General features: G+C 29.5%; 1 protein-coding gene across 1 annotated transcript; it reads left to right on the top strand.

The window, feature by feature from the left end:
- The first annotated feature begins 3,189 nt into the window (after positions 1-3,189).
- LOC126685917 (protein FANTASTIC FOUR 3) lies at positions 3,190-4,547 on the top strand. Its single transcript, XM_050379926.2, has one exon. It carries the CDS (start codon positions 3,457-3,459, stop codon positions 4,387-4,389), a length of 933 nt encoding a protein of 310 aa, XP_050235883.1. The 5' UTR covers positions 3,190-3,456; the 3' UTR covers positions 4,390-4,547.
- The last annotated feature ends 9,736 nt before the right edge of the window (positions 4,548-14,283 follow it).

Raw genomic sequence — 14,283 nt, 5'->3', positions numbered from 1 at the left:
AATCTCTTTCCTATTCAATCTCAAACCCATTAAATAGGAATCACATTCGAATTTTACTAGATATTCTCTCAACTACTGTATAAAGAATTTGAGGTATTGTCTAAAAACACAATTATATTCATATACAAAAAAAACGCTGCTCAAGCCTAAATTGACTTAAATATCGGATAGTTGATCGGACAACAACCGTTATGTTAGCTTCTACCCTGTTTTACAGGTTACAAACCAGATCAAAAGGCAGACTCCATCAATACACTATAAACACGAATCTATATTTCTAGTCATAATAGAAAACTGAATGCTAAAAAATTGAGTTCATCCCGCTTCACGACCCGACCTATAATCGAATCTCTGAATAGAAAAATCTATAAAACCGGTTTACTTCGGAAAAGGTCCAAACAATTTAATCCAAAACCATAACATGCTTAATTAGAATTCATAATCATATGAATTATAAAATATTTCCAATCAACTTTTAACAATGTTTTTGAATTTGAACTCGAGATTTCTTACTAAGTTAAAACAATCTAACAACTTCTTTTCTATTGATCTAAACATGATTGATTATAGAGGCTTTTTGACAAATACCCATTAAATAGCAAAATATTTTTAAAAATACGGGTTAAACAAAAAAATTACAAAAATACAGGTTTTATTTTGCAAAAGAATCACTTTTATCAAAAAAAATGTACAATTTAAGTTTACCCACGGTTTACTAATGGTAATACTAAAATAAATTTATTGTAAGTTTACTAAAGGTTTACTATCGGTGTACTTAACGGTTTATTAATGGTTTACTAACAGTTTACGAAAAAAATATTTATTGTTAAACCATTAGTAAACTATTGGTAAACCATTATTCGAATTTGATGATTTGTCTCTTTTGGATCAAATGCTGAGGAAATAATTGGTAAACCATTAGTTTACACATTATTCATTCATAATCAAAATAATGATAAAGAGTTGTCGTTGCTTGAAGAACTGTTGCCTTAGGAATTGTGTGAGGAACCACTACCGGATCTGAAGAAGTAATTTTCGTGTTGATTATTAGAGCAATGGTCGCCGGATCCAAAGAAATAGATGATGATGTGGGTTTAAAACTGCCAAACCTGGAGAGCTCAGAGGTTGTTGTGGTTGGAGAAGATGGAAGGTCGCTAGGTCTGCTATTGGAGTCCACCACCATCGCTGAGCTCGGGAAAGGTCTTGAAGCCATTATTCTTAGAGGATTTATAGTTACGGAAGCCGTGAATCTTGGGAGCCCAGTAGCAACGACCGTTAAGAAGCAACTACCGCCTCCACCACCATGAACAACAAACTCAATTTCCTTCCTTGTTTCTCATTTTTCCAACTTCAAAAACAATCAAATCCATCTCCTTCTCCTCAAACCCAAATCTAGCATTGGTATTTACAGATAAACCGAAGATAGTGGTGGTTGAGATGAGGTTCGACAGTTATGGGAAAGAGAAATTGTAATTTTGAAAAATAAAAACACAAAAATTAACAAAAAAAGGTTGTACCGTGTGTTTGCAAATACGAAGGTAGTGCCGTATTTTTGAGAATAAAACCTCCTTTTCCCGTATTCTATATCTCTTTTCTATAGATCAGAGGTCTGGTGAGCCATACGAGCTATAAAATAAAAGTAGCTCATTTCTTTACATACGCTACAAAGATGATAAACCATCATCTTACTGCATGAATGCAGCAGTGTGGAGATTCGAGATCAAAACATGTACAATTCTCATAAAAGTGCATAGTTAAAGTAACTATGTCATTAATTTATTCATACTTACTACTCCTTCCGTTTCAATAAAATTGTCCATTTTGATAATTTTTTTGTCTCAAATTTTTTATCTATTTCTAATTAATAACAATTATTAAAATGAATCTTTTTATACTATCTCTATTTAAAATCCACTTATCAAAATGGTGTCAAACCCGAACCTAACCGGCAAGTTCGATAAAAAAACCCGCAAACCGGTCAGATCAGCAGTTCGAGTTGCTCTAAAACCCTTCCAATTTAAGACCCGCAGTTTTTTTTCTAAGCCTGCCGGGTAACCGTTAAACCAGAACAATTAACCAGCCAAATAACCGTGAAATCCATTTTGGTTCAATCAACAACAAAGAAACCAACATTCTCCTTATCAAAGGAAAATATATCACTAAATGACATTGCTGGGATTCGAACCTTAATTGCATGGTATTTAATGTAAATATTCAAGACCACTAGACTACATTGCTTTTTATGCATATGTTTCTTATTTTCTAACACACACACACACACACACACATGATTATTAAAAGTTATAATTTTTCATATACATATATTTTTATAACACGGGTTTTATTCCGGTTGAATCCTAATTGAACCTTCAACCCTTAATTCTCTAGTCTCACCGGGTTTATCACCGGACCGGGTTTGACAACATTTCTTATCAACTATTTATTGTTAGTATTTGTTGTTATTATTCATTAAATAAGGATAACCTAATAAGTATCCAATAGTATTAATTACTCCCTCCGTCACAAAACAATAGTCCACTTTCTCATTTTCACACAGTTTAAGAAACACAATTAATGCTCCAATTATTCACAACTTTATCTTCATTTTTTCTATCATGCCCTTATTAAATGTCTTGTCTAATTAATCTTTTAAGCTAATGGCAATAAATGATAAACATTAAATAAGGGTAAAATAAAAAAATCAACACTTCAAATTGTGATTTACATGGAATGTGGACAATTATTTGAGACAAAAAAAGAGAGGAAAATGGAATATTGTATTGGGACGGAAGGAGTATATTTTTTTAAATTTTGTGAAATAGTTAAAGTGGACAATTTTATTGAGACGGATGTAGTATTTTTTAGAGAGGTTTAATGGACATTTGTGAGCTATACAATATGAAATAGCTTATATGTTTATATTTATTGTAAAAATGATAAATTTTTCGTAAATGAATGAATATGATCGTGTGAAGAAGTAATTTAAGTAGTATGAATGGACCATAAAAATGAGCGATTCAAAATAACAAGTCTAGTGGCGCTCTTATCTTATAATCATCGTCACTTTTCTCTCTATTATGTTACTTTTTTTTTTTATTTTTCGCTTTAAAATGTGTGGCAGTGTAAAAATTCCATAATTCTAGTGGCATCAAAAGTTGCCCTACACCTTACTATTCTTACACCATAGTGCACCTCAAAACTCTCCTATAAATTCCTCCACACTCCCTCTCATTTTTCTTTATGTTCTCACCTTCATTTCCTTCTACTCATTCCTATATTTTTAATCAAATCTCTTAAAAATAACCAAATTGAACATTTTGGTTTTGTTTAAACACTTCAATTCTATCTTAATATCCCATTTTTTGGATCCATAAACCTTCAAAAATCTGTCATTTCATATTAAAACACACTCTCCCCTGTTTTTGCTCTGTTTTTTGCTCTGTTTAATTGTGAAAAATGTCGTGTTCAAGTTACTGCCAGGGACTCCAATCATGCTTAGAACCAGCTCGTCACGTCGAGCCACGGGTTTTAAGGCTAAAATTAGCTCCATCTAAATCTGAAAACTCCGGCTCTTCGCCAGCAACTCCGACCACCAACAAAGCTGATGATAATGTGTACAATGGTGGCTGGACTTTTCTTCAATCTTTAGGTTCTGATAACAATAATTCAAAGAAAGATGAAGAAACTAATCATAAGGATTTAAAAGAATATATTCCTCCAAATTTCAAACGTTCTTCTTCTTCTAAACTAACTGAAAAAAGCTTGGAAATGTGCACGGAAGGCTTGGGAAGCGAGACCGGCAGCGACGGCGGCGAGAGTAGCGATGAGATGGCTTTACTCTCGTTAGACAATGAGAATACGAGCAGTAATGAGACTCGACTGAACCGAACGAGGTCACGAAGAATGACGAGAGCTGCCACCTTTCCTCCGCCGCTGACATCAATCAGCGGCTCATCTAATGTTCAAGTCAGGACTCACAGAGAAAGCGGACGGCTAGTGTTGGAGGCAGTGAGTGTGTCTCCGAGTCAAACTTATTTCCACGCAGAGCGAGTCGATGGCCGGCTCAGGCTTCATTTAATGAAAGATCGATCTTCCGGCGAGGAGAAACACGAGGAACGTGAAATTATAGCAGAAACAGCAGAAGAAGTTGACGAAGTTGAAGAAGAAGAAGAAGAAGAATTATCTGATGGATCAGTGGTTGAAGAAGAATATGAAGGAGTTGAGGAGAACTGGGAGGCGGCGGAGATGGAGATGGAGGAGGAAGACGGCGGTGAAATGGGGCCGGAGAAGCTGGCGAGGCGGAGGTTCAGCAGTAGCAGGTGCATGGAAAGTGAGAGTAGTGGGAATAAAAGTTTGCGTAATTGGGAGCCATTTTGGGTTTCGACCTAAAAAGCTGAAAGGCTCTTTTTTATTTTATTTATATTACATAAAATTGATCTCATTGTCATAACCTATAACCTAGTACTATTATTGTTATTAGTTCAGTTATTTTAATTTGGATTTCATAACTAATTAATGGTAGTTATTATCGTTACTGGTTTGTCCTATTTTTCCCTCTCCTTTTTGCCCTAATTTTCTCCATTCTTTTTCTTTTCTCCATATGCTTGAATGCTCGTCACTTAGCAGATTATAAAATATCCATAGTTGGATCTCATAAAAATTTAGAAATCCGACATTTGGAAATAAATTCAAAATGAAAGCAGATGATTGTTTATTTTCCTCATATTTCGTGATAGCCGGGTGAGTCACAATAAAAAATATTTAAAATATTTAAGTAGTTGGCGTGATTCTATCTATGTCATCCGCGGTGGTGAAATCAAAAAATAAATAAAATAACTGATAATTAAAATAAGAGAACGATGTAAGAATTAAAAACGACCGAAGAAGGAAAGAAAAAACTTGTTATGCGCCCACAAACGGATCTAAAAGAGTGTATATTGCACACTTTATAATTTTAAATATTTTTTAAATTTATCAATATATAATTGAATGATATAATTTAGCCAACTTAAAATTCATAGTATGTCCCCTCTAATTTTTTAATTTAATCAATTCTTGTCCATTTTTTAAATTTTCAATACAGTCTTGTTCATTTTATAAGAAGAATTTGGACCCGCTACTGTGTGCTCCTTTATTTCTACACTTGATTATGTACTTCTTTAAAAAATACCGTTTAAAATTTACACCAAATATCAACTTTAGGCTAAATTGGGTTACCGACAATGAAAACGGATATTCATTAATTAAATAAAACAATGAAAATAGATGATGATGATGATGATAGAAGAATATTATATATGATTGTCAATTTCCGACTCATATTCTCTGTAAATGAACGGGTCCGTAATATAAATTGGTAAAGCACATGTATCACTTTCATAGCTAGCTAATGAGCATTTTGGACCATCTTTTTGGTGCAATAGTATTGTCCGTGGATTAAATTAAAGTTATATACTTAGCTTTTGCCACGAATCCCATACGTCGAGGAATTGTATATCCTCATCTCAATTTTGGTTTCTTGATGAACTAGAAATAAAGCATAATTACTGTATGTAATAGTGATGGAATCAAAATTTATGTTCATATGGGTGATTCTTTTGTTGTTGGACTATACGCGGTTCGGTTATTTTTTAGATGTAACAGTAATGTTGTTCGATTTTTTATTAAAAATTATAAACCAAACGAATTGTCGTTTGACTCCACTTTTTCAAAACAAATTTTAAGATTATCTTTAAAATAATTATTCAGTTCTCATCAATCAAACATTTTGAAATTGGGATGAGACGACTAACCCACCTTAATTCTCTCATTCTGATTACGCCGCTCGTATGTAATTTATCATTTTAACGGATCCTATTCAATCCGGTTAAACTTAGTAGAAACAGTGGTTCTAAATATCGAGCCGTATATATACCAAGAAAAAAGGAAATATAAAGCATAAATGTATCATACGACAGATCTTTATGGGTTTATTGATGGTGGCCTAGGGTTGAATACGGTTTGAGGTTAAGAAAGTGTAACGGCAGCGATAAGTTGAGGGGTACGATTGGGGTACGAAGGGCTGTTAATCATCAGGAACACGTCCCACAACAGAGTAACATGTAAGTGAGGATATTACCCATGTGCACTTTATATTGCATTAACATTATATCATCAAATTTCCTTCATCAAATTTTTTATAAAAACGGCTCATCAACAAATACATCAGCTATTTTTCATAATTTAAAAAATTCGATCTAATCTATAACTATGATAATACGCTATTATTCATATGTTAGTGTCAAAACTTGCAATATGGCAGTGGTGCCTAGCCCGAGCGTTTTTAAATACGCTTTTGAAGTTTCGGTTTCAAATTTCAGCTAGCTAATTTAGAGTGATATAACATTATATGTACTTTGTTTTTAGCTTATTTTATATTTGACCATTTGATGAATGTAACAAAAATTCATCCAACACTAATGAATGAACCAAACAAGATTTACTTTGGAAAAAACAAAATAACCATAAAAAACCTAATATATATATATATATATAATACTAACAACTAATTTCTATCTTGAAAGAATAAGTCTTACAATATTTATGAAGATCTTAACAAATATATCTACAATTATATTTTGTAATTTTAAGACTAAATTTACAAATTTAAAGACTAAACTTAGAGCCATTCATTCAACAAATATTCATCTCTTTTTAATATACAATCTTTATATACCGATTAAAGTTACTTTTTATATATAAAACATTGTATTATAATCAATTATCTTTTTTTTTCTCAAAAAGTTTCCTTGCAAATGAAACATACTATGTATTTTACATTTTAAAAATTATAAAAACAGGAATGTATATTTTTTTAAGAAAAATAACAAACTTAGAGCAATTGACCATTTCTAATAACTTTCAACAAATATTCATCTTTTTTAACATACAATCTTTATATACCGATTAAAGTCTCGTTTTATATATAAAACGTCGTACTACTGTCAATTTTCTTTTTTTTTTTCTCAAATTTTTCATTGCAAATGAAACATATTATGTTAACTACATTTTAAAATTATGTATGATAACATATTACTATTTTTTAAGAAAAATAAAAAACTTTTAAAAAACTAAAATTATTTAAATACAACATAAGCCCTTAAAAGTGTAAAAAAAGTTAACCCGCAAAAGGAAAGTAAGGAGTCGGAAAATGGTTGGGGAAATAGGTGCGGTAGAATGTGAGTGTGGGCGACATTCCCTTAAAAAGAGAGGAGCTGTGTTGTCCCATCGTCGAGTTTGGCTGTCCAAAACGACGTCACCTTATGCTTTCAGAACCTTATAATTAATAATGCATCATTCCTTCTTCTTTAAGCATATAATTTCTCATCATGTCCTTTCACATTTAACCCAAAAAATCTGAGGCAATCACAATGTTTCCACATCTTCTTTTATCATCACTCATAACTCGATAAATTAAGAAAAATTCCTACCTATAAATAGGATTCAGAACCAAATCATTAATCTGAATCAAATCACATTCAAATTTATTAATATTATTATGAATATATAATTTTTGTTTAATTTTTATTATCAGTCAATCGAACCAATTGAAAAATTATTTTTTAATATGTATAAGGATTAACTCATTTAAGATTTCTCAACTTTCCGTCTTTTGATTATCTGGTCCTTGAACTTTACTTTCGTCTTTTCTGATCCTTAAATTATGATTTTTCGCTTTCTCAAGTCCAATCGAGTATGAGGTCACTAAACGAAACATAAATACTTGTATGAACCTACTTCACCACGTAGAATTATAAACCATTTATCGTGTCACACGTGGCAACAACAAATATATTAACCAATCAATAAATATCACATTAACTCACATTAAAATAAAAGCAATTACTTGTTAATTGTTGTTACGTGTCACACGATAAATGTATATTTCATAATCCTACTTGGCGAATTAGGTTCACTTAAGAATTTCTCGTGTTAATAAGTTTAGAATTGATATTTTGTCTGTCCCATTGAATTAATTAAATATATAAAATAAAGTGAACATGTCCTTATTTACATTTTAAACTTGATGGATATATGTTTGTAGGTTGATGTTTTAAAGAAAATATAACTGAAGTTTCATCTAATAATTTAATTTTTTTGATGATGATTATTTAAAAAGTATTATCCGACAATTAAATTTTAAAATACTAATTACATGTTTTTTTATAAATTATCAAATTATATTTGGGATTATTTTTAAAATATTTGATTTTCAAATTTATTTACACTTTTTGCACCGATCTTTTCATAATTTCCATCTGTATTTTTTTTACAAACATATTTACAAAAATACCCTACTATATATAAAAAATTGGGTTAATTCAATAAAAAAGTACGACATTTACACGAAATTTCATTTTAATCACGACCTTTAAAAGTTGGCATTTAAAGACACGACATTTCATTTTGTTTCAAATCTATCACCAAAATAACATTCGGTGTATTTTTTTCTGATTAAAAATTATTAATCCTACATACTCTAACTGAAAGATAATAATATTTGATGTCAATTTATAATTTGAGTATTTAACTAATGGTTTATTGAAGAATTTAGTAAAAATATTACACTAAAATAATAGATTTTAAAAAATAAATGAAAGGTCATGGTTTTATTTGGCAACTTTTAAAGGTCGTGTTTAAAATGAAATTTCATGTAAAGGTCGTGATTTTTTATAAAATTAACCCTAAAAATTTTAAACTCATTTTATGTCATTTTGTACACACACAGCTGCACTCTCTCTATACTTCTTTTCCTTTCAAAATTTTCTCTTCCTTTTTTTCTCCTTTTCCGCTCCTCTACTTTTCTTAAATTTCTTTTTCGTTCGTCTACTTCTGCCACACATCGCTCTCTTCTAACTCACCGTCGCACGTCTTCCGGTGAATTTTTTGTCGTGGTTTTTCCATTGTCGCGTTTTTTCTCAGTGAATTTTTCATCGTCGCGATTCTTCCATTGATTTTTTCCTCACCGCCTTTCTTCTGATGGATTCCTCGATATCATTCTAAAATTTATTTTATAATTTTTTAGGTTTTTTGTGATAATTAGATTTTTTTATAAATAGTTGTGGATCTATTATTTTTTTGTTTATGAAATTCTTCTATTGTTCATATAATTATTTTGTTTTTCTCTTGTTCATAAATTTATTCTTTTCTTTTGATGTTACTGATTTTGTAAACAACGAATTGATTTATGGTATTTGCAGTGTTTTTATGGTGTATTTACAGTGTTTTTATGATATATACTATTAAAACATTACAATAACATTATAGATACACTATATATACACCATAAATACACTATAATAAACACTATAGTTATACTAAAAAACACAATAAAACAAATAAAATAAACATCAGTAAAAAATCTATAAAAAAGAGCATAAAAGGTGAAAAAGGTACTTTTGGTATAAAAAAGATACGACCTATAAATATGTTTAAAAACAATATAAAATTAAAATGAAATACAAAACAATGTACTATAAATTTTTTTTTATTATAATTTAGTCATTAACAAACATTCAAAAATATACATAACGAATACCATAAACATTTTTTTGGAAGAAAAAATAATGCACATAATATTTTATCATTTATTTTCTAAAAACAGGCTGAACTTTAAACAAAAATTGTTATTTTTATTATAAATATATAGTACTTAGTATATGATTATTGATTAGGATATAAAAAATCTATACTAAATTATGAAAATTCCCTTGATTTATATATATGTCCTCTCCTACTCTCTTTTATACTTTTTTTTACCAGAGATTACACTACTATAAAAATTACATTATTATAATCAAAGCTACAATTAAAGTTATATATTACCCTTTATAAATATGTGCAAATCCGCCATTCCTGCCATCCACGTCGTTTATGTTGAATGCATCGCCTTTACGAACTCGCCAATATGACAGAACGATGTCGCAGCCGCCGCTTCTGACGCTTCTCCAAATACCTTCAATAAATCTTCAATATGTGCTCTCTCTTTTCCACATGAGGGATAGAACCTAACTATTATCTCCACACAATGTCGAATACTCTCTCAACTTTCACTTAATTAATCATTTGTAATTATTTTTATTTAAAAAAATTTAATAATAATTTTTATTTAAATATATCATTGTATTGTACATTTATGAAATTTTATATTATAAATATAATATTATTAATTATTAAAGTAATAATTAAAATTAAATTGGTTCAATTATAGGGGAGGAAAGTAAAAGATGCCACACCACATTGGTACTTATATAAAACGAGTAAACACGCATTTAAATTGGTTACCTAATCTTTACCATTCCCTGACAAAAGGTTTTTTGGAGTTGCATGGCAAGTTGGCTTCAGCATTGAAAAAAAAGGAATTTCCATTGGCCATGTTTTTTCTCCTTTTTTTTTAAAAAGTTAAAAGTAAAAAAGTAAAATTAGAAAATAAATTCTAACATATGTATATAAAAATCACGAGTAATTTTGCTATGGTCGTTATCAAATTTAGCCTGCAGAACCTGTGGTCTGTAGATATATATACGTATCATCAAAATCTCCCCTACAATGGAAAATCATCACAAAATTCTTCTTAGACGATCTTCCTCTAAGATTGTAATGTCAGCATTTAGATTTCGAATTTGGCATGAAAATTGCAGCTATTTATTATTCTATTTATAGCTTTTGTCATCATCTTCTTGGTTAGAATATTTTTATTCTTCATTATCAAAACCGAAACCCTAATATATATCCCCGCACAAGGAGGTTGGTAAAGATTCATGGCTTAACTGAAGTAACGGGTTCAAACTGCAGTCATGTGTGAAGCTGGATTACAGACTTTACAGTTTTATCTTTTGCAAGAGACATACATGGATTAAATTAATGAATATTAAGTTGAATATAAAAGATTTAAACATGTCGTTTTATAGTTGGAGTCCGTCCAAAATATCTCAAATACCCCGTACCAAACCAAAACCCTAATATTTCTCTGCTCCTCATTATTTGAGTCTCATCAATAACGTTTTCAATTCTAACCATGCTTGCATATCTTTATCTGCATACACCACTGATTAATACGTATTTAGAGCCTTAGAGGTGAAATTTAATTCGTAATCCACTACTTTTAATGATCATAGTAAATTGTTGAAGTGGATGGTGAAAATTTATCCTTCGGAAAGTATAAATATTAGGAACTTTACACTATATAAGACTACTACTTTTTACGAAAACATTGTAACATCCATACAGATTTCTTCATTGTCAATAATGTGACAAGCAACTTGGTAAGTTGGTACGGTATATCATAATAATTTGGCTGACATGGTCCTCAATTTTACATCTTTTTATTGCATCCATATATTCACGATTCAACCTAGCTATAATGGGATTTATTTATAGTGGAGTTTGTCCTTTAAAAAAATATTAATCAATTTTTTTTCCTAAGGTAAATTCATTGATGGAGATTACAATATAAAGATAAAGTCATATAACAAGAGTTTTTTATATGATCTTCTAAGATTGGAACACCAAATAAAAGATAACAACACAAGATACAAGTAAGGATTAAAAAGAAATTAAGTGATGGATCCCGTAAACTTAACACAACGATGAATCAAGTTCGGTTGGATGAGGATTTTGCTCTCCTTTTTACGCTAAGACGGAAGATTTGCTCGGTCCGTTAAAGCGTAATTTTCTAAAAAAAAGCTAATAGTTATACTCCTAGGAAACAGATAAGTTTGGGATCGATCCCTACAATCTAAGTCGTGAAGGAAGAGAAGATAATTTCTGAAATATTGATATGGAACAAAACATGAAAATTTTGATTATGTAATTAATATATATGAATCAAGATTGTCATATTTATAACTAAAATAATATTATTTCAATATGAAAATTTTAAGTTTAAGTTTCGACTTAAATAGCAATTTGCCTCCTTAACTTGTAAGCAATGGCAATTATAACACAGAAATTAACTTTGTTGACAAATCAGTACATGAACTTGGTGATTATGGGCAATTAGCCCATTTTGGCAAATTAACCTACAAATTAAGGGGAAAATTGCCAATTGAAGGAACTATTAACTTACAAATTGAGGGGGCAAATTGCCAAAATGGGGTAAATTCCCATAATCACCAAGTTCATATACTGATTTGCACACAAAGTTAATTTATGTGTTAATTGCCCATGCTTATAAGTTAAGGGGCATATTGCCATGTAAGTCTTTAAATTTCTTTGTAATAAAAAAATATGGATGAAGATTGATGAAAAATATATATTAGTATAAAATAAACATATGGTTTTCTGAGCTTAAAGAAATGAAAACAAAAAGTTTTGGAGATATAGTTTATTGATAGAAATATTATAATTTGGCCTGAAAAATGAAAATCTCATTTTTGTTTTCTTTTTAAAATATAAAAATGAAAACAAAAACAAAGAAATAGAAAGCTAATTTTTGTTGGATGTATTAATGTGATCACAAAACAAGAAAATAAGTGGTCAATTTAAGCACAAAACAACCCCACCACTCTGTCCACCCAACCATAGACACAAAATAAAACCACAAACCCTACAAAGGGACAAAACACTATATATTTTTCAATTTATTCTCCTTCCAATTATTACACCTCTCATCTCTATTTGTTCCGAATTTATTTAAAAAGTTTATATATTTATATATCATTTTAGTTTTTAATATAAGATATATTTGGACGAATTTCAAGTTCTAGTTATAAATCAACATTTTTAAGTTTTTTATATTTAGACTAATTATCTTTCGAGTCTAATAAACATTTTACAAGAGATAAAATTTTGATTCTGAATTTTAAATGTTTGTATATATGATTACAGTTTTGCAAATTTTTTTATTCATCGTACATGTATATATAGAATTATGTTGTTTTTCTCCATGAGTACACGTGTCGAGTGTGGATGTAACTCCAAGAAAATCATAACCTTAAAATTGCACCACAAAATACACACACAGAATATATTTATCCATGTTTTATACTCCAAACAAGAAAAATGTACATGATTCTGTGGTCATCCAATCATGTCTCACCTCTTCCTACGTGTTCAAGAACATTGTTCTCCACATATTTATTATATTTATGTATTCATTTAAAAAAATTAAATACCCCGTTTTTGTTTTTCTGAGTTGTTGGATTTCCATGTCACCAAACCAATCCATTTTCCTCTTTCCTTAATCCATTTAAGGGGTTTTAAGTTGGTGGTAGAAACGATTTAATTAGTTTAATGTGTCTATTGAATATATATAAATATATAGTAGTATTTTATTTTATGATAATTTATATAATTTTAAATAATTTTAATCATCAATTTCAAAGAAATTCATAACCTATTTGTCAAAAGATTAATTCACTTAAAAAAATGAGGTTCCAATAAATAATTCTTTAATCTAAACACATATTTGCATATAGATTTATTGAACTTGAAATGTGAACAAATAAGTAAACATAATCATTTTAATTTGTGTAGAAATATTTTAATTAATCAATCAAATAAAATTGGAAAAGGTTGAATTTTATACCCTTATCATACATCGCTCCATTATTTTATTAAATAACTAATTTATCAAAAAAAAAAATTATCCAAACTTCTAAAAATAATTTTACTATTTTAGCAATAATAAAATTTTCATATATTTAAAAGAAAAACTAAAATAATATTTAATAATCTATCAAGGGTCCCGTGGTCATGGTAGCTCGCGATAGAGGCCGCAGCTATAATTGTTTTGGTGCTTATGTTATAGATGTGCACAATTTTGTTGGTGGTGGTTGGAATTTTGCTAGTTGGTTTACTTATGTGCAAACAGTCACTGAAAGACTAAAAATAACATAATTATAATCAAATCAGTCTAACTAAACCAATTTAATCTGATTTATGTAAAAACACTCGATGACTAATTTTCTTTTTGTGTGTCTTTTCTTAATACAAGTGGATGCACTTAGGATATATTTTCATTGCGGTATAATTATAAGAGAAAATTTATTAATCTATCCATGGCTCATTTTTCATCAAAACAAATTATAGCTCTTTTATTAAATATACTGTAATTTTAAAATTTATTAATTTGGGTTGTTATTTTTTAGAGTATTGTAAGATATATTTATATTTAATCTATAACGGATGTGATGTGATGTTATTATAATATCAAATAGGATAAATTTTATACACGTGGGCCATATTGCGGCATATATATCCACTCTAAATGATGGATATATTTGATAAAGGATAAAAAAAAAT

This window comes from Mercurialis annua, linkage group LG6 (genome assembly GCF_937616625.2).
Source record: "Mercurialis annua linkage group LG6, ddMerAnnu1.2, whole genome shotgun sequence".
In the NCBI taxonomy this organism is placed as follows: Eukaryota; Viridiplantae; Streptophyta; class Magnoliopsida; order Malpighiales; family Euphorbiaceae; genus Mercurialis; species Mercurialis annua.
This window is presented reverse-complemented; position numbering and strand designations above follow the sequence as displayed.

Bases quoted from the DNA above. Each gene is read 5' to 3' on its own strand.
- LOC126685917 (XM_050379926.2), top strand. From the start codon at position 3,457: ATGTCGTGTTCAAGTTACTGCCAGGGACTCCAATCATGCTTAGAACCA.